Source organism: Fringilla coelebs, assembly GCF_963513975.1.
Source record: "Fringilla coelebs genome assembly, chromosome: 16".
NCBI lineage: Eukaryota > Metazoa > Chordata > Aves > Passeriformes > Fringillidae > Fringilla > Fringilla coelebs.
The window spans coordinates 13964739-13990029 of NC_140042.1; the positions used below are offsets into that span (position 1 = coordinate 13964739).

At 51.8% G+C, this 25291-nt stretch overlaps 1 protein-coding gene across 1 annotated transcript; it reads right to left on the minus strand.

The window, feature by feature from the left end:
• Positions 1-747: 747 nt before the first annotated feature.
• TRAP1 (TNF receptor associated protein 1) lies at positions 748-24419 on the minus strand. The gene is made up of 18 exons (XM_084216612.1): positions 24291-24419; positions 19803-19970; positions 18623-18705; positions 18091-18231; positions 10939-11010; positions 10089-10249; positions 9155-9264; positions 8897-8970; positions 6547-6702; positions 6117-6237; positions 5924-5993; positions 5615-5762; positions 4956-5141; positions 3782-3920; positions 3227-3312; positions 2278-2423; positions 1824-1896; positions 748-1549 (listed from the first exon to the last, which is right to left on the minus strand). The coding sequence occupies exons 1-18, from the start codon at positions 24370-24372 to the stop codon at positions 1448-1450; spliced, it is 2118 nt and encodes a 705-aa protein (XP_084072738.1). The 5' UTR covers positions 24373-24419; the 3' UTR covers positions 748-1447.
• Positions 24420-25291: the final 872 nt, after the last annotated feature.

A 25291-nucleotide genomic window follows, 5' to 3' on the forward strand; every position in this document is an offset into this window, starting at 1 on the left:
TGGGAGGGGACCAGGACTGCCCCCAGGACTGGAGGTGCCTCAGCAATGCCCAGGGGGACAGTCACTGCCCTAGTCCTGCTGGCCACACTGTTCCTGACAGAATGTATCACCAGCTGTAGGATGGAGAAGGTGATTCCTTGACTGTCTCAGCACCCTCTAAACTGTCACTATTTTTTTCCCCTTCTCCATCTGAATAAAAATGAAATGTTAGGTGATGTTAATAAAACTTCTCAAATGGTACCCCCCAAGCAGCAGGAATTTTTCACTCCTCTGTGCACAGCCAGGCTTCCTGTAGTTTAAAGAGCTGGAGGTTGTCCTGACCAGCACAGCACCCAAAGAGTTAACCAAACCCAGTCCCAGCATCTTAATCTGGCAATTTAAAGATAAGCTAAACAAATACCAGGGCTGCTCAGAGCCCCACTGAGCAGGAGATAGGATTCTTATAAACCATTTGCGTGGTGTAAATCAGACACAGAGTGAATCTAGCATGGCATTTCTGTCTGAACAGCCACTGCTCCTTGATTCAAACCAAGGGCTACATGCCATTTTGAGAGACAAAACTAACAGGGTTCATAGCTACAGATTCTCCTGCTTTCCCTCTACACCCTCTTGATTTCACAGCCACCATGTTCAGTGCTTGATGCCCTGAAGAACCAAAGAGCATCTGAAGAGAGGACAAACCAACATCACCAGCTGGAAGACATAAAAGACCAACAAAATAAAGAGGAGAGTGAAGTGGGGGGGATGTCTGGAAAATAATAAGTGTTTATTTATCATAAATACAGATCAGCTAGGTGTGCAGTTTACCCCACACTCTCAAGAAAGCCACACAGTAGAAAGCTGCTTCCCAGTTACTTCCTTTTTCCACAAGACCAGGATGAATTCACTTATCCAGCAGCTCAGTGATCTTTTCTGCCATGGGATTGCACTGACATGTTCTACCAACAGTATCTGTGTCTGCCAAAGACAGCAAGCTGTCTCCATGCCAGGTAACTGCTGCTGCCTGGTCAGATGTGGAGGTTTCTTAACTAATTAATTGATTTTTCCAGTGCTTGTTCAGAGCACAAAGGTGAGCAGGGATTTTGTGGATAGGGGGTGTATTCACAGACCTAACTGGGAATCTTGTTGCCAACATCTGCTTTGAGAAAGGCCATTTTTAAAGACAGTATGAAACGAGGCTCTTCAGGCTCAGGTCAGAAATTTGGGCACATTATTCAAGCAACAACCTCTGGAATTTGTCCCCACTAAGAGCACTGCACTTTGAACAAGCTGACGATGTGGGATCTGATAATTACAGTGGCTCCTCCCCCTGCAGGGAGGGCTGGATGTCCCCAGCATTCTCCCTGCCCTCTGCCCATGAACCAGTGCTGGACAGTGCCTGCAAGCAGCTGCTGAGAGTGGCTGAGGCAAGAGGTCAGCACAGAGTTCATCCTTCAGTCCTTGGGGCTCAGTTCTTCTCCAGGATTCTGGTGAGGAGTTCATTCAGCCGGTTCACCATTGGCCTGGGATCCTCATTCAGTCCTGCTGCAATCATGGCATTCTCATAAATCTGAAAAAGAGAAGAAAGCACTAAATAAGCACCAAAGCAACCTGCCTGAGGGGGAAAGGGAATGTCCCTCCCAGGACCTGCATGCTGAAACACAAAATGTCTTCTAGGGCACCTGCTAGGAAAACATTGGCCACAAGTCCCAGAAATACCCAGGGACCACAGAAGGATGTGACTCCTGCCCACTGTAATGGTTCACCCTGTTCCCTGTCATGCATGGTCTGCAAGCTGGTTCTGGGAAGGATGGTGCTGCTTTTGGAGAAGGTCTGGCTCTCACCTGGTCGAGCAACATCTGGGCCAGATCAGGCTGACTGTCCTTCAGCTCGCTGAGCTTCTTAATCAGAGCATGCCTGTAAGAGAGAGATCAACACTGAGATTTGCTGATTTAGGACACAGTGAGAAATTTATTTCCAGAGTGAGCAGCTAAGTCACAGTGGGTCATCAAAGTCAACTTCCTTGCTCCTGTTCTGGGGGCTTCTCTTTTCTCCCCTATCTGTCCTTACAACCCCCATGGTCCCCAGAGGGCTGCACACTGTGTGTGGGGGGCTCACGCTGAAGGTGCCACACAGCCTCACAGATTAAGGCTCTGTGGCACTGACTGCACTTAATGGGGAGGACTCTGCTAATTGGCAGCCTTTACACTGCCTCCTCTCTGCCTCCACTTCTGAGAGGTTGCTGTGTCCCAAACCAAGGGGGATGGTTTGGCTAGTGCTGGTGCTGTCCCCCCTTACCCTGTGTTGATCTCCAGGGTGGGCTGCAGGAGCTGGGCTCGCTCCTCCTGGGTCTTGGCCAGCTGCTGCATGCGCAGGAAGTGGCGGGCGGCGCCCATCTCCAGCACGGTGATCATGGCAGGGTGCGTGTTCAGCCGCGAGGTCACCTGTGGCACAAGCACCGGTCAGGGCTGCCAGGGACAATGCTCCAGAATGGAAAAAGGTCACCCAAGGCTTGCAAGATCTCAATCCTGCCTTGCCCCAAATGATGGAGCCTGCAGTAAAATTGGCAGCCCTCAACACATAGCTACCATTCAAGCAAACACTCTGGGAGAAAGACTTGAAAAAGCTTCCACAAATCAAGCAGGAGTGAAGGATGACAAACTTGCAAAAACCCATGATGTCCTCAACTCAGCACTTCAGCAGAACAATATGAGACATTGCAAAATGAAACTTCCAAAAGACTGATATCGATGTGGAAAGCCTGGATATGTGGGGAAAAGTTTGAGGGCTTGGAGTCTCCTCAGCACAGATCAACACCAAGCCTCCACATGATTCGTTCCCATCCCACAGGAGCTGCCTAAACCAGCAGGAAAGATGGAGGCCCAAATGGCCCCACAGTCCACAGGCAGTGGCTGCAGCTGGACCTAAAACATTCCTTGCCAATACACCTTTCTAGTCCACAAGCAAGAAAAGTCACCAGCCTGTTCTGGTAACCAGAGCATCGAGTGCAATATGGGCTTTGCTCAATACACACTGAGATGTGGTTCTTCTGCTGCCACACTGACCATCCAATGACAAATGCCAGCATCCACACTACTTACACAGCAGGCACAGAGAAGAATGTCTTCCCACAGGGTCCAAAGAAAAATCTGTGGCAGCAGATCCCCAACCACCTGTCATCTTTTTTCCCTAGATCGTTACCTCTGTGGATCTCCTGTACTCAGTTAGCCAGACACAGAATACCCACCTTCACCCCAGTGACTCGAGAGCCTAAGGCATTCCTCATCCAGGCCATCAGATCCTCAGCCTCCTTCTCTGTCAGACGTTCTCCAGCTGGCAGGGAAAGAGGGCACATTTCAGTGTGCATCTATAGTGTGCAATGGACAATAAGCTGAGGTTCCACTCTTCCATTTCACACTTTCGTTTATCAGTTCTCTTGTGGGAGTGGGAGTGCAGCACCACTCAGCACACACCTACATATCCTCATCCCAGACTGTGCCATACGTGGAGAGGGCAGGCTCATGCCTTGCCAGGGGCTGCCTGCCTCTGTCTGGGCACCAGATGTATGCATGGGGTTGAAATAAAATCATGGCAACTCCACACATGGCATTCCATTTAACTTTGATCATGTGAGATGAAACCAATCTGCAAAAACGCTGAGCTGCCTCAGACCATGAGAACGGGAGGGTGGAAGGCTCTTGCTCAGGAGCTGCAAGAGCAGGGGAGGAAGGTGTCCCCTCACTGGTTGCTCAGGGTAGCAGGACAGTGTACAGCAGGAGGGGACAGGGGATCCTCACGGTACCTGGGCGACTCTCCTCAAACTTCTCTTCCTTATAGTGATCAACAACAATGTCTGTCTCCACAGAGATCAGCTTCTTCTTGTCAAACTCCCGGAGGTGCAAGAGTGTCAGCTCATCAAACTGCTCATAGCAGAACAGCACCTGTGCCAACAAAGGGACGGCAACACGTTGTTTGGGGTGTAACAGCATTCCCTCCTTCCCAAGGCAGCTCTGTACCAAACAGCAGGAACATCACACAGGAAACTCACAGGTTCAACCCCACAGTGACTGCCACTCAGGGCCTGACATGAAAGCAAACTCTTGGAGGGATCTGTTGCCATGGGTGGCAGGTCTGCAGCTGAACAAGTCCTGCTGCCCAGGGAAAGTGAGAATCAGCACTGACTCCAGTCCTGAGAGGGCCATCTGCCCACAGAGGACAGCTGTAACACAATTGCAGCCCTGCACAGCAGCTCCCAGCCTCCTGCTCTGGGGTCCAGCAAAGGTAGGAAACAGATATAAGAACCAAGTGTCTTTACAAGTACTAAATCACAGAATATGCTGAGTTGTAGGGGCCCCATCAGGATCATTGTCCCAACTCTTGTCCCTGTACAGCACACCCCAACAGTCCCTGTGTCTGAGAGCATTGTCCAAATGCTTAACTCAGACAGGCTTGGTGCTGTGAGCACTTCCCTGGGGAGCCTGTCCCAGTGACTAACATCTCTGGGTGAAAACTTTCTCCTCATACCCAACCTAAACCTCCCAGCTGAGCTTCAGCCATTCCCCTGGGTCCTGCCACTGGGTCATGAGAGTGAAGAGATTGACACCTGCCCCTTTGCTGGCCCTTGTGAGGATGTTGAAGACCACAGTGAGGTTTCTCCTCAGTCTCCTTTTCTCCAGCTAAATGGACCAAGTGCCCTCATTTAGCTTCTCCTCCATACCCTTCACCACTCTCATGGCCCTCCTTTGGATACTCCTAACAGCTCGATGGTTTTTGTTTAACATTGTAGTTAAGAGTGTATGACAGATCCCGCCTGGCCTCATGCCACAGAGCAGAGGCAGAGGGGGCCAGGGAAAGGCACCGCGCTGGCAGGGCTCTATCACAGGCCCCACTGCCCTGCTCAGCCCTGAGAGCCAGCCCCAAGCACTGCTGCAGCAGCTCAGGGTGCTCCCTCGGCTGCGGCACCACTGCTCACCCACCTCCATGTCCTTCTTCTTCATGGCCTCGAAGTAGGGCGAGTGCTCAGCCAGGTGCCGGTTGGGGGCACACAGGTAGTAGATGTTCCTGCTGCCGGCCTTCATGCGCGAGCCGTAGTCGCTCAGGCTGGTCAGCTGCCCCGCGGGCAGCGCCGACGACTCGTAACGCAGCAGCTTTGCTATGTCCTCCTGCAAGAAAGGTGCTCCTGTGAGAGCAGGGTCACTGAGTTCCACCTGACCCCTCCCAGCCCCAAGGATTACTCTTGGCAGCCATAGAAAATGGCTCAGGGGATTCTGAATCCCTCCTTTCCTGCTCCAGATATTAAAGAGGCAGAAGAGTGATCTAGAGAGGATGTAGGTCAAGCTCTCCTGGAAACAGAAATTAGGCAACAGGAGGGGAAGGCCCATCTTTATTGCCTGTTGTAGTTGACATTGCACCAGGGAGGGTTGACAACAGTGTGGGTACAGAGACTCTGCAGCACCAGTCAGAAGCAGCACCAGTCAGAAAGAGTGCAAGTTTAGGCACTAGAGAATCCATAGGTCTTGGCACACCCAGGAAGACAATTTATGGGCATGCAAGTTCCATGGGAAGTAGCAGTCTCCCTTATCCCAGCTCATGGCAATCTTTCCCATCAGCTGCAGCATTTCAAGACTCCTCGTACCTTGACATCCTGCTCTGCTATCGTGACAATCCCCTCTCTCATGAATACTCCATACTCCTCAAAGAATTTGGCATATTTTTCAGGGTCCTTCTTGCTCTGGTCAATGAAGAACTTGATCACCCTCTTCTGCAAAACATCACGGAGCTTCCTGCAGGAGGAATAAGCCTTTTTAAAGACAGCTGCTAGAGCCAGACAAGACATTTTAGGTAAACATCTCTCCGTGCAGCGTTGTAGTGAGTCCACTGTCCCCTTTCCCTCATGGCTTCACATCTTTTCCTTGTATCTTAGTCCAGAGTTACTCCTGCTTACCTGATCAGGGCACTCTCCTGCAGAAGCTCCCTGCTGAGATTCAGGGGTATATCCTCACTGTCCACAACACCTGGAACACAAAGCAACCCTTGAACAGTGATGCAAACACAAGTGCCAGGCTCAGGAGGGCAGCCCTTGCCTCATCCTGTAGAAGCCATCATCCACAGCCTGCTATTCCTGGTTACACACATACCTCTAAGGAAGCGCAGCCACTTGGGCAGGATGTCTGCAGCTTTGGTTTGGATGAGGATTTTGCGGCTGTAGAGGGCAACACTGGAGCCCATTTCCCTGCTGATGTCAAACATGGATGGCTTCTGCAGGAAAAGAGACAGGAGGTAACACCAGCACTGTGCAGGGTGCCCACATCACACTGTGGTCTTCCCTACAATGCTGAACCCAACGAGAGCTGAAATCTTGGCTCTCTACCCTAGGGACCTACCCAAGCCACCCCCCTGCTCCTCTCATGGCTCAGTTCCCCAGCCACCCTGCGGCACCCAGCCCACTGCAGAGATGCCCCACTGGATATTCCTCCCTGCAGCCATGTTTGCCTCCTTTCCCTAAGGAGCTCTGCCATTCTCCCCTTTCAGAGCAGCTGGGCAGATGTTCCAGGCCAGCACACGTACTTGCTCGGGCACGTAGAAGATGCTGCGGATGTTGAGGGGAGCGTCGGTCTTGTAGTGCAGGACGTAGCGGGGCTTGTCGTAGGCCTGCGCTATGAAGCGGTAAAACTCCTCGTGCTGCCACTCACCGATGTCCTTGGGCTCCAGCATCCACAGAGCCTGTACAGGAGCAGGGAGAACAGCTCCCATCAGCTCTGTGGCCTCCAGGATGCCAGAGCAGGGAAACAGAACCTTTCAAACAGATTCTTCTGCACAGCTCAGGCACGTTATCAATGAACAAACTACTGCCCCTCATCTGGCCACCCCTCTGAGGTAACTCTTGTCCTGCAACATATATAGGGCAGCTTTGTCTAGCCCCAAACAAAAGGGATTTGGCCGACCTCCTTTGCCTTACACTTGCCAATGGCCATCCTGGGCAGATCCCACGGCTCAACTGACTGGCAGTACTGGTCAAGTTCTCAAGGCCTAACCAGCAAGCAAACGGAAAGCAAAAATTTTAGTGAGCCTTTTGCAACCAACCTGCCTCTCTGATGGAGGTCACTGTCTCAGCTAAGAGCTTGTGAAGCAGCTCCTGCACTGTTTTCTGCTGATTTGTTCAGCAGCTTGGGAGCTGCTTTGTGAACCACTGCAGGGTCACTGCTCCAGCACTGTTTCCCACACGAACACATGCCATGAGCTCTAGCTTTCACCTGCTGCTGTTCTAACTCCCCCAGTGCTTTCTGAAGCACTCAGCCCATGCTCACAGCATGTTTCAGTTTCCAGTACCTGAGCAAAAGACTCGCACCCAGCAAAGAATGGGGCTCAATGCAGAACTGTGTGTCTCCAGCTGGGTGGAGCCCATCTCAGTCACTGCCTCTCTTTGCCTCTCAAGCCCAAAGGAGTGATTTCTGGGGACAGCACTAACATCCAGTCCACCCTCAGAGCCCAAGGGTTTCAGGTCCCTGGCAGCTTTGAAATGCTTAAAGATTCCTCTGCCTCAGAGCCTTGTTCCACAGGTGACTTCCCCTCATTTCCAGCACACACAAGTGTCCTGGAGGGTTTGCAGGACCACAGGAGGGATTATGGACTCACTGGGAGCTAAGGTGTTCTACAGTAGCTGTGTTAGGGAAAGTGCTGCATTCTCAGGGGCTCACTTGTAGCTAACAGTTATCCCAGTTAGACCAGAGAAACCCCAGCTCTATGCTGTGAGCATTCAGGAGCTCAGCAAGGAGAAACCCCACTAGGGAGCCAACTGTGGCTCTGTTTGCAGTGAACTGATGCTGGTGTGCGGAAAAGCACAAAGCCAAGATCCTGGATAAAGAAAAGACATGAAATGGGAGCATAATGAGAATCAAGCTGTTGCTGTAACCCAAGGGAAAACAGACCTTCTGATAAGAAGATAAAAGTCCATGACTCTATTAAGGTCATTTCACCCCTTGCTCTACTACTGCTCTTCTCCAGGGAGCCTGTTCTATTGATTGTCAGGCAGAGAGAGCAAACAGCTGTCTAAAGCTATTTCTGGTTTTGCAATTTAAGGGGCACAGCTAGAAAGCCTTTGGAACAGAAACACTATTATGCAGGAATCCAAATAAATAATCAGTGACTAATAACACCAATTACAGAACCTTAGATAAATTAACGTGGTAAAATGTTTAAATACAGTCTTGAAAGTCTGTGCAGTCAGTGCCACATTCCAGGAAACAAAAAAGCCACACAAATGCTCTCTACCTGCTCTCTTAGGTGAGAAAGCTTTAAACAATCAGAAGAGGAGATGCTGGAGGAAAATGATTAATAGATTTCTGTTTTAAAGATAATTAATTTCTCCCAAGTGATGCCTGCAATTGGGCCAAGAACATCTGAGTGAAATGGATCTGGCTGCAATATAATGCCAGTGGTCAGAAAATGCCAGCATCAAGCAGTGCTCAGCTAGGAGCTGGGAATAAATCAAGCTGTGAGCTGCTGAAAACCCCCAACCACTCCCTGGCAGTGGCTATTCCATGTAAAGGACAGAAAGAACTGCAGTGAGAGGTGTCAGCACACCAGCAATATGAGCAATCCCATCAGCACTAACATGTCACATGGCTTGAACAGAATAAGCATCATAAAGCACTGAAATAATAATTCAGGACAAGGGAAGATACAGATCTTGCTGATCTCCAAGACTTTTCCACAATAAATGCAAAGGAGCTGTTGCAGATATGACTTCAGCTGGATTGTCTCCTTCTGTTCTAATTAACTGATCACTGCAAGATCTGTGATATCCCGGACAATCCTCCCCTGGTTTCCAGGGGCAGCTTTGTGCTGTTTCCTGTCTCCAGTGGAGCATTACAGTGGTTTATCTCCATGAGTGACCTGCCTGTGGCCTCCACCTCACCTGTAATGTGTTAATTCTTCTCCCATTGAGGTACAGGGGGAAGCTGATGAAGTTGCTGTATTTTGTCACCACCTCTGGAATGGAAAGAAGACACAGAAGGGTCACCTTTGTGGAAACAACACAGCAGGAATTCCCTCAGTAACAGCAGGTGAAAGGAGTTGCAGGAGAGGAAAAAACTTTTAAATTCACCTCCCATCTGTGAGCACCAGCAGACTTCCCAGAGCCCCAGGGGTAACAGCATTCCCCTCCTCTACTCACCCTTGACTCGGTCTTCATTTGCAAACTCTTTGCAGTCTTCTTTGAGGTGTATAATAATCTTAGTCCCAGCTCTGACCCCAGATGCTTCTGCAATCTCAAACATCCCTGAACTAGGATTAGAAACAAACACTGTATCAGTTTGTGCCTCAGGTACACTCATGATAGCACAGAGAAATTGTTCAACTAAGAGCACACACAACACTTCAGGGCTGAGAGGAAAAGGCAAAAGTCTCAAATGCTCCTTATGCCTCTGAGAAACCCCAAAAACCACCCCAGCCACCCCATGTGGCTCTTCTCCCCACAGAGACTCAGACCCAGGACACACAGCTCTGCAAAGACACTAGCTACTGAAAACCCAAACCAGTCTGGTGTCTCAGTTTTCTCAGGAATGTAAATAACGTAGTAAATTCTTTATTCTGAGGAAATTTTAAGGGGACACTGAGAAGCCTCAGAAGCTCCTCACCCTCAGAAGCTCCAATTTCAACATGTCCAGTAGCCTACAGCTTTGCCATCACAGATAATTGCAACTTCAAGCAAAAAGGAAAGGATGAGCACACAGCTGTGACCCACGGGAAGATGTGCCTGCAGTCCCCGGTGCTGCATGAGCTCTGCTCTCTGTGGGTGCCCCAAGCCAAACCTCAGAGGAGATCAGAGCAAGGAGGTTCAGTTTGTCCCTGTGGTGTGGGTCCCCTGAGCTGACTGCCTGCAGCAGGGATTAACAGGAGAGGCAGGTACTCTGTCCATGCCTGCTCTGACAAACCAACTCTGCCCTGGCACATTTGGCCATGCTTTGTTACTGTGTCTGACTAGAGCAGGACCTAAACCACGCAGCCAGGTCCTGAAAGAACACACAAGCCCTGTCTTTGCAGGGCTTTCAGGCCATGCCTGGTCCAGACACAGCCTCCCATGCTGCCACCCCATTCTGCAGCCTCACCCATCAGATGACCAGTGGTAGCCTGGGCTGCCTGGCTCTGCTGACTGTGAGAACACCTCCACTTTATCAGCCACCATGAAGGCTGAATAGAAACCCACTCCAAACTGGCCGATGATTTTACTGCTGGCTTCAGCTTGGCTCTGCAGAGCTTCTAGAAAAGCCTGCAGGAACAAAGGAGACACAAACCAACACACAGTGACTTCAGGTATTGCTGGAGGCTGTGATCAATCCCAGCTGGGCTCCTCAGGCACTGCAGCCTGGCAGTCCAGCACCCTCACCCCATGCTCCTGCATCAGTGCTCTGAGGGAGGTTCCCAAGTAAAAGGGTTTCTCCACAGGGACAGCACTTCTGGAGAAGTGGAGCACTGCTTAGAGCAGTAAAAGGCAAACAAGCAAGAGCTTGGTCAATCAGGAACAGGAAAGCTTAAAATGGTGTCTCCAGAGATGAAAACAAAAATCAGGTAGACATGTACAATATATGTACAACACCTTGCTGTGGGGACAGAGCTGCTGCTCCCCTGGACAGGGGGCAAATGCCAAGTGGCTGGGTGGTGCTCTGTAAGGATGTCTGGGCAGAAGGGTGTTTGGAGTGAGGGCAGTGGGTGCAGCAGTGCTACACACAGGGCCCAGCAGCACTGCCTGGGCTCCCTGGGCCTCCCACAGCACAGCAGGGAACATTGAAAGCCAGAAGGCTCCACAGGCAGGTTTCACCTTCCAAGAGGGGTGTAATTTCACAGCTGGGCTGAGGGCCAAGGGACAAAACAGAATGAAAAATGACTGGGAGAACAAAAGTGGTTGTATCTGGAGAAGAGCTTTCTAAAGGAGAGAGAAGGATCCTCATCCCAAGTTACCTTTGAGCCTGATCGAGCAATGGTACCAAGGTTAGAAACCAGCTCCTCCTGGGTCATCCCAATACCTGTGTCCTGGAAAGAAACAGCAATTGCAGCTGAAATATCAGCAGGGAATCATTGCTCCAGCAAACAGCACCCAAGCAACTTCTGCCTCCAACTCCCACTCTCTCCTTCCCCTCTGGTAGTAAATCCAACCAGAGACTTCCAGCTGTGACTCCATTTGCCCATGGCCAGGAACACAGACTCAGAGGGCACAGAGCCCCAGGGGCAGTCACAGCTCCCTGCAAACCACCAGAAAGCTCAGAGACTCTGGCCACTTCTCAAGCAAAGACAAAACCATGCCAGGACAGGCTGGATTCTACATCCCTCTAAAAAGCACAGGATGGTAGTGCAGAAAAGAGATGTCAACCCAGCCATGGCCCCACAGTGCCAGATGTCCTGCACAGAGACACCTTCCATTCCTGAACTGGTCTGAGGGGGAGTTGAGGAAGAGAGAGAAGCAGCTTGTTTGCAATCTGCAGATGTGGAACATTGGGAATCAGCAGCAGAGGAGCAAATCCCTTAACTCTCAGGTAATGCAGACCGTTGTCTGCAAGCAGCACATGAACTGATCTCCATCTGCTCTGCCTTTCCCCTCTTCTTCTCCCCCTCACCCTGTGCTCCATGGTGTGAGTATGAAGCTGTCAACGTACAGGAGAGCTGGGTATTGCATTCCCATGGGAACAGCCTGACCCCAGCCAAAATACAATGTAGCAGCTACCCTTTGTGGTGCTCTGCCCAAGCTTCAGAGGCACACAGCTCCTTGTCACCCCCAGGTTATTCCAGAACTGCACAGCTGCATGCAGATAAACATCTCCCTGCTGCTCACACATCTCAGGCAGCAGAGCCTGCAGCAGCACCACCCAGAAAAGGCTGCAGTAAGTCTCAAACCTGGCTGCAACTTCAATTTGCATGACACCCCAAGGCAACAGAGGTAACAGCAAACCTCAGCTAGAGGAGGCCACCCCCTCACACAGGGCCCCAGCAAAAAACTTTCCCCTTATGCTGTCCAAGGTGTTTTCAGACTTGCTCCACACACATTTTCCACAGGAGCAAAGGGCAGTCTACTGCCCTCCAGGATGCCACTCTTAAGGAAAAAGTGTCATTCCCCCTCCTAAATCCCAGCAGCTTCTCTACCTGACACAAGCATCCCAAGAACCCACTATTACATGTTCTCTGAGCCACTCTCCGCCAAGTGAGATGTGGTTCTCATTCCCATGAGGGATTCAGCTCTACTTGAGTACCTGTGAGCATGGTTATCACAGCTGACAGCAGCTGGCAAATCCAGGGTGGGCTCACACACCCCCAGTGCCTTACCAGGGGTGGGATTTGGTGTGCAGGGTCAGCAAAATCAGCTGCAACAGAGCTGGCAGCTGCTAGGTGGCTCGGAAGTGAGGAGCCAGAGCGGCCTCTGCCACCCATGGAGCATTTACTGGGCTTATTTCCACCAAAGTAAGTTAATGGCAGTATGGACTTCTTAATGCAGTGCTTAACTGCACTGAAGGATTGAACTGTTCAGCTTGTGAGGTGCCATGTGGGTAAGACATTTTCCTGCCCCACACAAGTCAGGGCACAGCAATCCCTTTCCCTTGGTTAAATCCAGTAAGGCCAGTCAGCTCTCCTGGCTGAGAACAGGGATGATGCCCATTAGATCTCAACAGCAAGAGATCAAAAGCCAAGGAAAACAAACAGCCCATGGCAAAATCCCAGGAATCTGACATGGTCCCTTCCCCCAGGGAAGAAAAAGCCAGAAAGAACAGCTTTCAGCATCTGGTTCAGTTTTTCTTCATGCCAGACCCTGAACAGAACTCTGATCCACTTCTATTTATAGCACAGCATGTCATTCCCAAATTCCAGTGTGTTAAAAAAATACATCCTTACCTCATTACTTTATTGGCTATTGAATTCCTAATGCCCTGCCAAACTTACTGCAGAATGTTTAATGACAATTCCTGGAGACTGCTTTGATGAGGGTGAACCTCATGAACAAAGAAAGCAGGGCTCAAACAGCCAGGATGCCGACAGGGAGAGCAGAAAGCGAAGACCCTGGCAAAGCAGATATTCCCTACTGCAGGAAAACACCTGGGTGGATTAGGATGAAGACACCATCAAGATTCAAGCCACCCTTGCCATGTCCACATTTCCTGCAGCTGCTCTCTGGCTCTCTTCACCACATGGAGCTGCTCAGGGGAACGGGAATAAAGCAGCAGTGGAGGAGAGATGGGAGCTGAGCTCTGCAGAGCAGGAACTCTGCCCTCATGGGAGGCAACTGAAAACTGAACCTGCCTATGAGCAGCCCACCTTAGGCTGGGCTCACACAAGGCTGGCAGCTCCAGCTCCATGAAATCCAAAGAAACAGCTGATGGAATTTCTGCTGCCCTTCTCACACTGCTCCGTGCTGCACCAGCTGCTGCTTGGCCGTTGGGCATCTTCAGCAGGAACCAGCATGGCATCACCCAACCCCTGCAAACTCCTATCCACCACCATCCAGCCTTTGCTCCACCATCAGCATTAGAACTTCTCTTCCCCTGCACACAGTTCTAGCCCTCCCTTCAGCCCGCAAAAAAAGCTTTATCAGGCTGACCACAGGAGAGCTATTTGTAGCAGCACAAAGCAAATTGTACCTGGGGCTTCTCAAATTACAAAATGTGAGGGACATCTCAGAGTTCCATGTGCCAGGTGTTCCTCTACAGCTTGGAGAGACCAAGACACGGAGTTCAGTGCCCTTCATTAGCTGAATGTTAATTACAGAAGACCTGCTGTTACCCCTCAGAACCACCACCTCCTCACCTGGGTGAATTTCTCCTCTGGGACTTCTCAGGGTACAGAGTAAAAATCCTCCCCAAACCATCCCCTATAAAAGACAACAAAAAGGCTGCAGACCTTCAGACTATGAAGGGCTGGTGGCCACAAGTGTTGAACTAAACTCAGCAACATTTACCCCAAAGAGACATCAGCAGAACTCTGTTTTTAGCACTTTTTATGTATGGAGATCTCCAAGGTATCAAAGCTGCTGCTGACCTGCACCTTTGTGCCTTCTGAGCCCTTTGTTCTAACCCTGTGGTGAGAGTGCTGGATGTTTGCAGAGACCTGCTATGCTATTAGTTTAGCTTTGCTCATTACCTGAGTCCAATTTAAAGTATTGCAGAGCTTCCTTACACCTAACAACCCCTTAAGCAGCCATTAACTGCTGCCTCTGCCATGACTGCATTGGAAGGAATGCTCCCAGTTAGAGGTACCTGGCTGAACTTTGCTTTGTTGCAAAACAAACACTTGAAACATTTATTTCAGTGTAAAAACCTCAACGGGGCACCAGAAGAACACTGACTATATTATAAAGACACGCTGCTTTCACCAGTTGATAAGGTAATAAAATCCCAAAATGTCTGATTAGCAAATGTGCCCATTGTTATTTAAATACCTTGATTAAAGACTTCAAATTCACACGACCAGGACAGCAGCTGCACTAGAGGAACGCTCTGGTTTAGAATCATTAAAGTATCTGCAGCAGCAGCAACCAGCAGATGAAAAGCCAGAATAAAACTGATGCCTGTGAACACAAGGTAATCTTGGCCTAGTACATGGAAGTTATCCAAAGCAGAGAGCCTGAGCTTTCCTTTGCAAAACCACAGGCTCAGCCTCCACCCATGCAGGTCTAAATACCCACTGTTCAGAAAAGTACTGCCTTTCATCCACTCTGAATTTCCCATTTTCATACAGGATATGCTCTGATTCTGCCATGAAGAGAACTAAAGGATTGTGCACGTCCTTCCTTGGGCCACAGGTTATTTGGGATGTGTTTATATTTCTAGGTCCTGGGTTATTTGTTAAAGATGATGCAACTACTGGAAGCTGCAGCCCATCCCTGCAATCTGTGGCACATGTCTGCAGGTTCAATTCCACCTAAGACTTGCTAAAGTACAGCCAGATTTACCCCTCTATCTCCACCTGCCCATCTCCTGCTTCCTCAAGCCCAACTGACACACAGATGCTGCAGTGCAGGTCACCCTCTCTGCTGCAGCCTGGTCCCACAGGGAGGGGAACCTGCTCCCCACCTGCCCCCAGCTTTTTGGGACACATGGGTGCATCTGCACTGACCCGCTACAGCCCAAACAGCCCAATCCTGACTGGAGCCCAGCACAGCCCAGTCCCTGTTACAGGCTGTTTGTGAGGCAGGAGAGATCTGCTCAGTGATACAGGGAGCTGTTGTAGGGAGGAGTGGTGTTTGCAGTCATTTTAACTCCTCCCAACACAGCAAACTGGTGATTTTGTGGTTTTACAGACACTGATTTTCGATGACGGCAACAGAGAGATGAAAGCCCAACAAAGGGAACTGAGCAGCCCAAGCTCTGGCAGCCACCACGCTGCTCCCCCATGCTGGAACAGCAAGCACACTCCCTCCCCCAGCAGAAGCAGCCATCAGCTCTGTAAACATTTCAAACCATTTCCTCTAAACTGTCCTAGCCCTAAATTAAGCCTCAGCAAGGAGCAGGGCTGCAGCCCTGAGCTCACACATCACCACCAGCACAGCAGCACGGCAGAACTGCACAGCTCCAACACCACCAAGTGCCTGTCACCTGCCTGTCACCTCGTGCAGGTGCTGAAGGTGAGCTCTGTGCTCACAGAGCCTTGGGGTCTGTAAAAGGCTCTCTGTTCCCACCTTAAAGGGTCCAAAATCACATTGGTAAAGCCTCAGCACAGGGAACTGCAGAGCTCTGCAGAGCTGTTCTCACTGGAAACACACCCCTCACATTTTCAAATGGATTTTCTTAACCACTCTGACCTTGCAGGCTGTGGCTGCTACAGATGGAGCTGTCCTAGAAACATGAGGCAGTTTTCAAAGGGATGGAGGAAATGGTAGAATTTGCTAAAACAACAGGACTTTGGTGAAGGAAGCGAGGTGGTGGAATTCAGTCAACACGTCCCTCTTAGCAGCTACTACACTGCAATGCTTAGGTGGAATATTCCTGAATGAGGACATCCATCAGAATTCTGAGTCTTGCTGTGCTTATGACTGGAATTCAGTCCTGGCAGAGAACAAGGAGAACTGCAGTCACTGAACAGAGATGAGAGCAGTCCTATACCAGATCTACATAATCTGCCAGGAATGTGCCTGTAATGGCCATCACATGTTACAGACCTGCCTTTTCTCAGCCCAATGAGACACAAAGAGATGCTACAGGGCTTGGAAAAGGAGGGGAGAGATTCAGCAGATCCAGAGGCACAGAGCAGCATGAAGATCTGAGAAGGATCCAGGGGTCAGACTGAGACAATGGGACCTTTCTAGGAATAAAAAAGGGGTGACCCTTGCCACAGGTCATGTATGAGGGACCTGCTGCCTCTTTTTTGGCAGGTCCTAGAGGGTACAGAAAACAAAACAGTGGCAAAGGGAAGATCCATCTTTGCCTCAATCACTGCAGCAAGCTTTCTTTCACCTTCGCATTCCTGAAAGGCAGAGAAATGTTCTGAGTGACGCTTGTTCACAGTAATCATTATATGCAGTTTGCTTCTTCAAGAAGTTATAAATAACCCCCTGACTGGAGGTAAGGAGCTTTTGGCACTCTGGAGAAGGCAAAGCTATTAAAGAGATTGGAGCAGCGTTGTTCTCACTGCTCCCCACAGCCCAGGACTGCTGCAGTTAAAAGCTTCCTAGTTAAGACTCATTTAATGGCATTAGAGAGGCACTGGCAGCCAGGCAGGGGGTTATAAAAAGCCCAATCCTTATCCCATCTAACTGGGATGGCATCAGAGGCACCCTGCAAGGTGGGCAAGCAGCTCTCCAACCAAACTGCCACACAAGGGGGGAGCTTCCACAGGGACAGGGCAGGAGAGCTAACAATGACTTGATGGAGTCAGGTGCTTTGTGTCCACTACAATCTCAAAAGGGAAAGATGAAAGGAAGGAATGACCCCCTGCCTGGGGCTAAGCGAGGGCTCCTTAAACAACTGGTGTTACCCAGGAGTCAGAAAACTCCAACAGTGTGACAGGAATAGCAAAGCCCCTGCACCATGGTTTGAGAATCTCTGCTTGGTGATTGTGCTGCCCACTGACAAGCACTAACTTTCCCATGGCAACTGCAGCACTTGCTCTGCAGAGGAACAGAAATATAAAATAACTGTGGAGCCTCCAACAGCCCCCTCTGCTTTTGTCCCACATGAAAAATATCAGCCTGTGTGCTCTGTCTGTGACACATCTCCCCTGGACCTGCCATGGTCCCTCAGGGCTGCCTGCTTCATCCTCCTCCTTCTCCTCTGCTCTCCTAGGAATGTCCACAGCCACACTCATGGCTGACAGTTCCACAAGGAAAATGACCAGTTTGCCTTCTTAACATTAGGAACTCTGCCAAGAGAACACCAAAACTGAGGCTGAGCCTCCCCCCTGGACAAGAGCCACAAGCAAGACCAAATTACAAAGAGAAGGCCCAGCTCCACGTCCCTCCCCACACTGAGGCCCACAGGTGACTGCTCTTACAGACTGTCTCCCTCCCAATCAGCATTTTGTCACCAGCAGGGACAACCAAAACCTGGGCACAGGGAAATGCTCTGCTACTGCCCAAATCTACAGTCCCAACTGTGCCTGAGGGCAGAATCTCAGGAGAAGCTGGACTCAGCCTGTCCTGGAGCAGGAAGAGAGAGAGAGAGAGGCAGGAATTGGAAATTCTTCTCAGAACCCTAGCATTTATTTCCCCTCCCACCCAGGGAAGAAAGAAGGTCTGCAAGCAACCATGTAACACCTCAGAATTAAGGAGGTGCATGAAAACCTCCCCAAAGGTCAGGAGGAAACCAGATTCACAACTTACCCACTAGTGAGAAACTCACACAACCTGGGAAGTGCACTAGGCAGGGGTACAGGGAGAAAAGCTACTGGTAGTTCCCAACAGGGAAAGAAGGAGCAGCAAATGTTCCTATGGCTACAAGTGGGGAGCAGATAACATTGCTGGTTTCTCATCAAATCCTGAGGTTACAGCCTCATGAACCAGAGCCCAGCTGAGGACAGAATATTTGGGCAGGCCTGGGGACTGTGCTGTGCTCAACTTCCAGTGACTCTGCACAGGACAAAGGCCAGTGATGAGAGCAGCAGGGAATAACACCTGCTGTTACCAGAAGGAACTACCTGGATGGTGATGGTTCCCTTTGCACTGTCTGTCTGCAGGTGGATCTCCAGCTCTGGCAGTTCCTTCCCCTCTGTCATCAGGCGGTGCCGCAGCTTCTCCAGCGCGTCGCTGCTGTTGGAGATCAGCTCCCGGATGAACACCTGGGGACAGACACAGCCTGACCCTGCAGCCTGGCCCTGCCCCTGCACAGCCCTCCCAGAGACCTGGGAGCTCAATGGCCCCCACAAACTAATTCCCAGCTCCCCAAACTGTGCTTCCCCATTATCTGCCAGGAAAACAGTTTGTCCAAACTCCGTGTGAAACAGCAGAGGTTCAAGGCTCGGAGTCACTTGGCTATACCTTCAAATTGTTTCAAAAAGACATTTTCAAGGTGTCTTAAGAAAACATTATTCAAGAAAGTCAGACATGAAAGCTCAGGACTCACTGGGAACTGAACAGTTATTCTCCCAGCTCAACCATTTTGGATGTATCCCTTGACAGAGATGGGGCTTTGCCAACAGAAAATCTCCCAACAAGTTGAGGGTGTCTTACCTCTTTCTCTGAGTACAGGGAACGGGCAACAATGTCCAGCAGTTTCTTTGTTTCAGCCTGGAACTCATGTTTAGAGGCTGCACCTGGAATAAAGGTTGGGGTTGGGGTTGTTCAGTTTGGAGAAAAGAAAGCTCAGGGATTACTTAGAGCCCCTTCTAGTGCCTAAAGGGGCTCCAGGAGAGCTGGAGAGGGACTTCAGACAAGGGCCTGAAGTAAGACAGGACAAGGAGGAATGGCTTTACCCTGCCAGAGGGCAGGGTTAGATGGGATATTGGGAAGGAATTCTTCCCTGTGAAGGTGCTGAGGGCCTGGCACAGGGTGCTCAGAGCAGCTGTGGCTGCCCCTGGATCCCTGGAAGTGTCCAAGGCCAGGCTGGATGAACACATCTGTACAGCCACTCCTGCAGGCAGGGAGCTGTGCCCAAGAAGAGAAACCTCCTCAGAAGAAACTAAAACTACAAAACATCTCAGCTGAAAGACCATTCTTGGCCTTTTAAAAATAGCAAGAGGCATTAGAAAACTCTGGGAAAACACAGGGAGAAGCCACAAGTCCCACATGACTTCGGCCATGCCTTGCTGGTGAGGATGTACATCCCCCAGGGATGGGGTGAAGCTGGAGGAGGGCAGCCAGCACATCAACCCCACCAGGGACTTCACAGCCTGGCAGTCTCAAAAGTACCTCCAGGAAAACCACAGAGGCACAGGGTTCAGATGCTATTTCTGTGCTGGAATAACTCATTGCTTAGACTGCTTTAGAGCACCTGTCCCTGAAGCTGTGCAAAGCAATTCATTCTAGCTAAAGGGCTGACACCAGGACTCTCATCACACCACCATGATGCACAGCAATGACCTGAGCAGGCACAGCTTGTTTCTGGGACAGAAAATTCTTTTCAGCCAATTCCAGTGCCTGTGGAGCCTCCACACACACACACATGACCATCAACTGCCTGGCAAAGCCCATGGATGCAGCCTTGATGCCCTTGTTTCTCAGTAAAGGCCATGCTGACCTCCACACCCAGGTTTTGGGAGGGGACAGTGCAACACAGATGGAAAGGACGTGGTGAGCAGTACCTGCACTTCCTCCAGAGGCAGCAGCACTGCTGAGGAGGGCTCACCTGCACCACACCTTGACCCAGGAGCACCCGAAGAGCATCCCCACAAGACACGAGTGCCAGGCCCACCTTTCACGTTCTCTGTGTTGCTGATGATGGTGTGCAGGGGCTCCTCCTCCTTGCTCTCTGCTGTCTGTGTGCTGTACATCCTCACAGCAGCAATGCTGCAGGCAGGAACCTTCTGCTGGAGGCTCCAGCGGTGGAGAATTTGTCTTTGCAGACATACTGCTCCTTTTGCTAAAGACACAAATGAAGATATTTCAATACACATCACAAGCCCAGCACCAACAGCAGCACTCCTCAGAGGTCCCACCTAGGTAATCCCACGGGAGTTACACTGTCTGAACAGCTCCCTCACCATCCAACACCCACCATTCCCCTCCAGAGCTGCTACTTTGGCTCTTCTGAATTAAAATTTTATCCAGAAGATGACAATTAGCAGCTTTCCCACTGAATTAACCAGGAAGAGGCAGTCTGCAGCTTTCACCACTGCTGTTACCTGGCTAAGCTGAAGACAACTCACATCACTGCCTGTGAAAATATAAATTGGCAATAAATATTTGGCCCTTGACTGTCCAAGCACAGGGATTACACTCCCCAGCCAAGCTGGGTCCAGGACAAGCAGCACATGCAGCAGCAGCAAGGCCAGCAGTCACAAAATCACTGGGGAAAATGAGACCAGTCAGGAAATGGCACAAGCCCCCTTAAGGTCAGGGATTCCCAGTTCTCCTCCTTTATTATGCCCAGCTGAACCCAACAGTTTTCTCTCTGTTGGGGGATGAATCAAGCCAAGCCTGGTCACATAAAGACCACTGCAGCACCACAGACCTCTGTCCAAAGCCTGTTCCTTGGAGTGATTTCTGAATTGCTGGGAGAATGCCAAAGGAGGATCCCAGAGGGTGAGGACCTGACCCTGCAGCTGCCCTGGGGAAGGCAGCATCTTGGCCTTCGCCAGTGCTACAATGAACACCAACAGGTTGGATGGTCTGGGAAGCAGTGGAGGGACCAGGACAGCCTGGGCAGAGCCAAGAGAACATGGAAAAGCAGCACAAGTGGCTGGAAGCAGTGACAAGCTCAGGTTTTCCTTACAGCTCACTCTGTGCCTGTTGACTGCTTCATCCAGCAAGGGAAGGAGGCAAACCCTACACCTGACATTTTCAAGGGGTCCCTTCTTCAGATGACTAGGTACAAAAAACAGCCAAAGACTGAACCAAACCCTATTAGTATGGTGTGAGTCCCAAAGCACATCTGTGATCTCCCTGGAAAAAGCTCCCAAGGCCATCCCCTGCCCAGGCCAGCTGACATGCTGAGGGAGCTCAGTCCTTCCTGAACCTTCCTCCACTTTGCCACTGCCCTCGAGTGAACTCTGCATTCCAGCCTCTTCACCAACATCCCTCATCCTCTGGCTCAGGCTCACTTCACAAGTGCTCTGCAAACCTCCTGGCCCCCAGAGCAGGTCCTACAGTCGGTGTGGTCATCAAGAACAGGTCTTGCTGCTCCAGACCATCATGCTGACCTCTCACTTGCTCCAGACCAGGTGAACATGAACTCCTGAGCTTTAGCAGCACTTTTGTCTCCTGCACCTCATCCTCAAGAGCTGACAGAGGAGGCTGTCAGTCCTCATTCTTCCTCCTCCTCTTCACAGAAAGCTTTGAATCAAGATCCACTTCTCCAGCCAGAAGCTTGAATGACTCCCCAGTCATTCTGCCCTTAAAGAAAAGAGCCTACAAATAGTTCTAAATGCATCTGAACACCTCCCACACACATAACTGTGCTCTGCGTCACAAACAGCTCTGCTGCATTATCACAGGACACCTTCTGCAACTTCTATTCCGCTGCCTGGATTGCCTGAGAAAGTGGAAAACAGCCCTGGCTGAGGTGGAGAGCAGCAGAGCACTCACTGTCCAGCCCCTCAGCATCAGAGGGGCATGCAGCTCAGGGTTTATATCTATTTTTTACTCATTTTATGCTGGGTGCTGTAGGATACTGCATTGTACGTAAGCACACACACATCTCCCAAACAGCAGAAATAAAAGAGAGAATTTTGCTCCCTCTCTGACTCCGGGATCCAAAAAAGACACAGAGCAGCAGCAGTTTAAAACCTTAAGTTCATTTCTATCACCAGATGTCCAGGCAGCAAAACCCCATAGCCCCCACACAGGCCACCCCCCAGCCCACAAACACCAGCTGACTCTAGAAACTACAGCTCCTTATAATTTTATTTCTGGCTGTTTCTAATTGTTGATGTATTCACATTTCTTGCCTCCCTACCTCCAAAGCACAATAATAAATCACCACCCATCAATTCAGAAGTTACTGTCAGATTTGTGCAATGTTTGGTCTTATCATCCCTAATTAGCAGCCTGTCCCATGCCAGGGAGACACAGCTCATTAAATCCAAGCTGCAGCACCTTCAGCCCATTTGTCTCTTGAGAGTCCTTGCCTGGAGCAAGGGAGCAGAAAAGGCTCCTGGCTATTCTGGGTATAAAACCACAATTATCAGCACACAAGAGCTATTGAGAAGCACCTGCTGAGGTAATGGGGTATGTGCCACTCATAACGAGCCTCAGAAACAAATTCCTAAGCCCAGGTGACAAAGAAGGAATGGCTCTTGTCCCAGATATGCACTGTGATGTGTTGGGGCAAATCAGGGCCTTTGATAGTGAGTTAATCAAATGTGGAGCTTTAGCACAGCCCACACCCCTTCCTGTTCCCATCACTGCACCGTGAGGGTGGAGAAACCCAAATTCTGCCTCAAATTCCACCTCTCTGTGATCCCAAGTGATCCCAGTGTGCCCACGGCCACAGACCTGCCTCACACACTCACAGCAAAGCCCTCAGGGGCTCCTTTCAATCCAAACACCTCAGTGATCCCCCAGGCAGCCCTCCAGGAAACAGCCCAGCCTCTTCTGGAAAAAACCTTGCAGTGAGCAGAATCCAGCACCAGGCAGAGATTTATGGTGGGAAACCCTGCACAAAGCAGTGTGTGGCTCAAAACAAAAGAGAAGAATTTGGGTCAGCAGGAGCCCGGGGAAGCTGGTGCAGGGAAAAGCTCCAGTAATTAACACTCCCAGCTCAGATCTCCTTACACAAAAGGGCTCCCGAGCTGGGCACCAGATCCCTGAGAACGTGGGGAGAAGAGAATTCCCTGCCTGACCCACTCACACCAACACATCTCCCAAAAAGCTCTGCACCAGCTCCAGCCTCTGCACTGGTGAGAGCAAACACTGCCAGCTCTGCCCGGTGAGGGAAGGGAGGGCTGTCCCTGCAGCCAAAGGAGAATCCTGCCCCTCCCTCTTTATCCCCACCCCACACAGCTTCTGCTCACTGCTCCTTCCCCGAGGGCCTGAATGACAGGTTAAGGGATAAAGCGCGGGCTCTGCTGGAGTGTCTGACCCACCAGAGGCAGCAGCTTTGTTCCCAGACATGGATGCTAACGAGCCCCTGAGGATTTCTGTGGAGGAAGAGCCGGATTGCCCAGAAACGCCCAAGTGGCACACTGTGACACAATAAATCTGACAACCCGACCCTGAAAGTGACCCTATTTGTCACACAATTTCCCCTGTCACATTTTCTCTTCGTAACCTGCAGGGAAACCACAGACCACACCAACAACATGCAGATCCGTCAGTCAGGGGCCACACAAGAGATAAGGAAACAGCAGGGGCAGGACACTCCTCACCATGCTTTGGTTAATGGCAGCTCACAGGCACATTTCCAGTGCATGAGGGCCTTGATAAGGGAGCACATCCCACAGCTGAGGCCTCAGAGTTTGGATTTTCTTAGCACTCACTCCTGTCAGCTGTCTGAGGTGAAACTTCAAGTGCACCTCTGGCAAACACAAACCCTTCAGGCTCATCTCTGAAGTCCTCTGGTACTGACTGGCCAGAGAACAGCAACACTGCTGCCTTCTGCTCTCATGCAGGTACTGGGCTGTGCACCCTGTGTGAGCTGGGACGTGCACCAGGAGATGACACACGATGTGAATGTGCTGTGCAGCCTGTATGAGCCAGCAGGTACGGCTGGCTGTCCTGCACACCTTATAGAGGCCAGGAGATGAACTGGGAGTGCTGTATGAACCAGGACAGGGATATGTTATATACCCCTACACGAGCCAGGGCATGAACCTCATCATGCTACACGATCTGAGCATGCTGTACGCCCTGTCTGAGGCAGGACGTGGCCCTGGAGCCGCTGGGTGCCCTGAGCTCGCTCCGTGCCCGCCACGAGCCCGCGCTATTCCCTGCGCAGCCCGAAGAACTCGCCCCTCCCCGGGAAGGAGCGTTGGGCGTTCTCGGGTCAGCTCGCCGGGCGCTCTGCGCGCTGCTCCTGCGCCGCGGGGCCGGCGCCCGTTCCGACCCTGCCGAGCGGCCGCGGCGGCACCAGCCGAGAGCGATCGGGCGCTGCCTGCGGGACACGGACCCTCCGCACCTCCAGAGGACGCACAAGGCCGAGCGCAACTCCGGGCAGGCGCGGCCGTCCGGGCCGAGCCATGGAGGCCCGGCCGCCCCCTCAGCCCCGGGGCCCGCGCCCCTCACGCCGCCCGTTCCCCCTCACCTGCGGGCGGGCGCAGCCGGGGAGCGGTCCCGGAGCGCCGCAGGGCCGCGAGGAGACACCGCCCGCCCCGCGCCGCCGCCATGCCCGCGCTGCCCTCCCGCGGCGCGCCCTGATGACGTCACGACGCGGGGGCGCGCGGACTTCCCCGCGCGCGGGCTGTGCTTGACGCGTGCCCGGTGACGTCAGGCTGCCCCTGAGCCCGCGCGTGCTGCTTCCCTCAGGGCTCCTCCCGGGTCCCCTCACGGCCCCGACCGACCGCCTCAGGGGGCACCGGGGCTCGGTCCTCTCACGGCCCCGACCGACCTCCTCAGGGGGCACCGGGGCTCGGTCCTCTCATGGCCCCGACCGACCTCCTCAGGGGGCACCGGGGCTCGGTCCTCTCATGGCCCCGACCGACCTCCTCAGAGGGCACCGGGGCTCGGTCCCCTCACGGCTCGGGCAGAGTTCCCTCATTGCACGGCCCCCGACCGACTGTCTTCAGAGGGGACTGGGGCTTGGTCCTCTCACGGCTCGGGCCGAGTCCCCTCACGGCACGGGCTCTGTCCCCTCAGGGCGCCGCCTGGGTCCCCTCACGGGGGCGTTTCCAGGGCTCTTCTCGAGGTCGGACGCCAAGCCCAGGACGCCGTTGCCAAACCGCTCCTGTTGTGATTGTTAAAATCCCGTTCGTGTTTCTGAGGACTTGTTAGGAAAGGAGTCAGACGCAGGTTACAAACGGCCCCTGCTCTCCCTGTCATGACACCCCTTGGGGTATCTCACAGTGAAGGGCTCTCACAGGGAGCCCATTGCACGGGACAGGCCGCGGCAGGAGCCCGGCGATCGCAGCAGGCAGAGCTTGGGGCACCGTGGCTGTCTCCCTTTCCCCACGGAGGGGGCTGAGGGCCGAGAAGAAGCTGCGCCGGGCCGGGAGCAGCCCTCCGGAAAGCCCCCTGTGTGCCACACCTTGGCCGGACACCCTGCTCGACTCTGGGCCAATTGCAATGTCCCATTTTTCCATTTCTCTC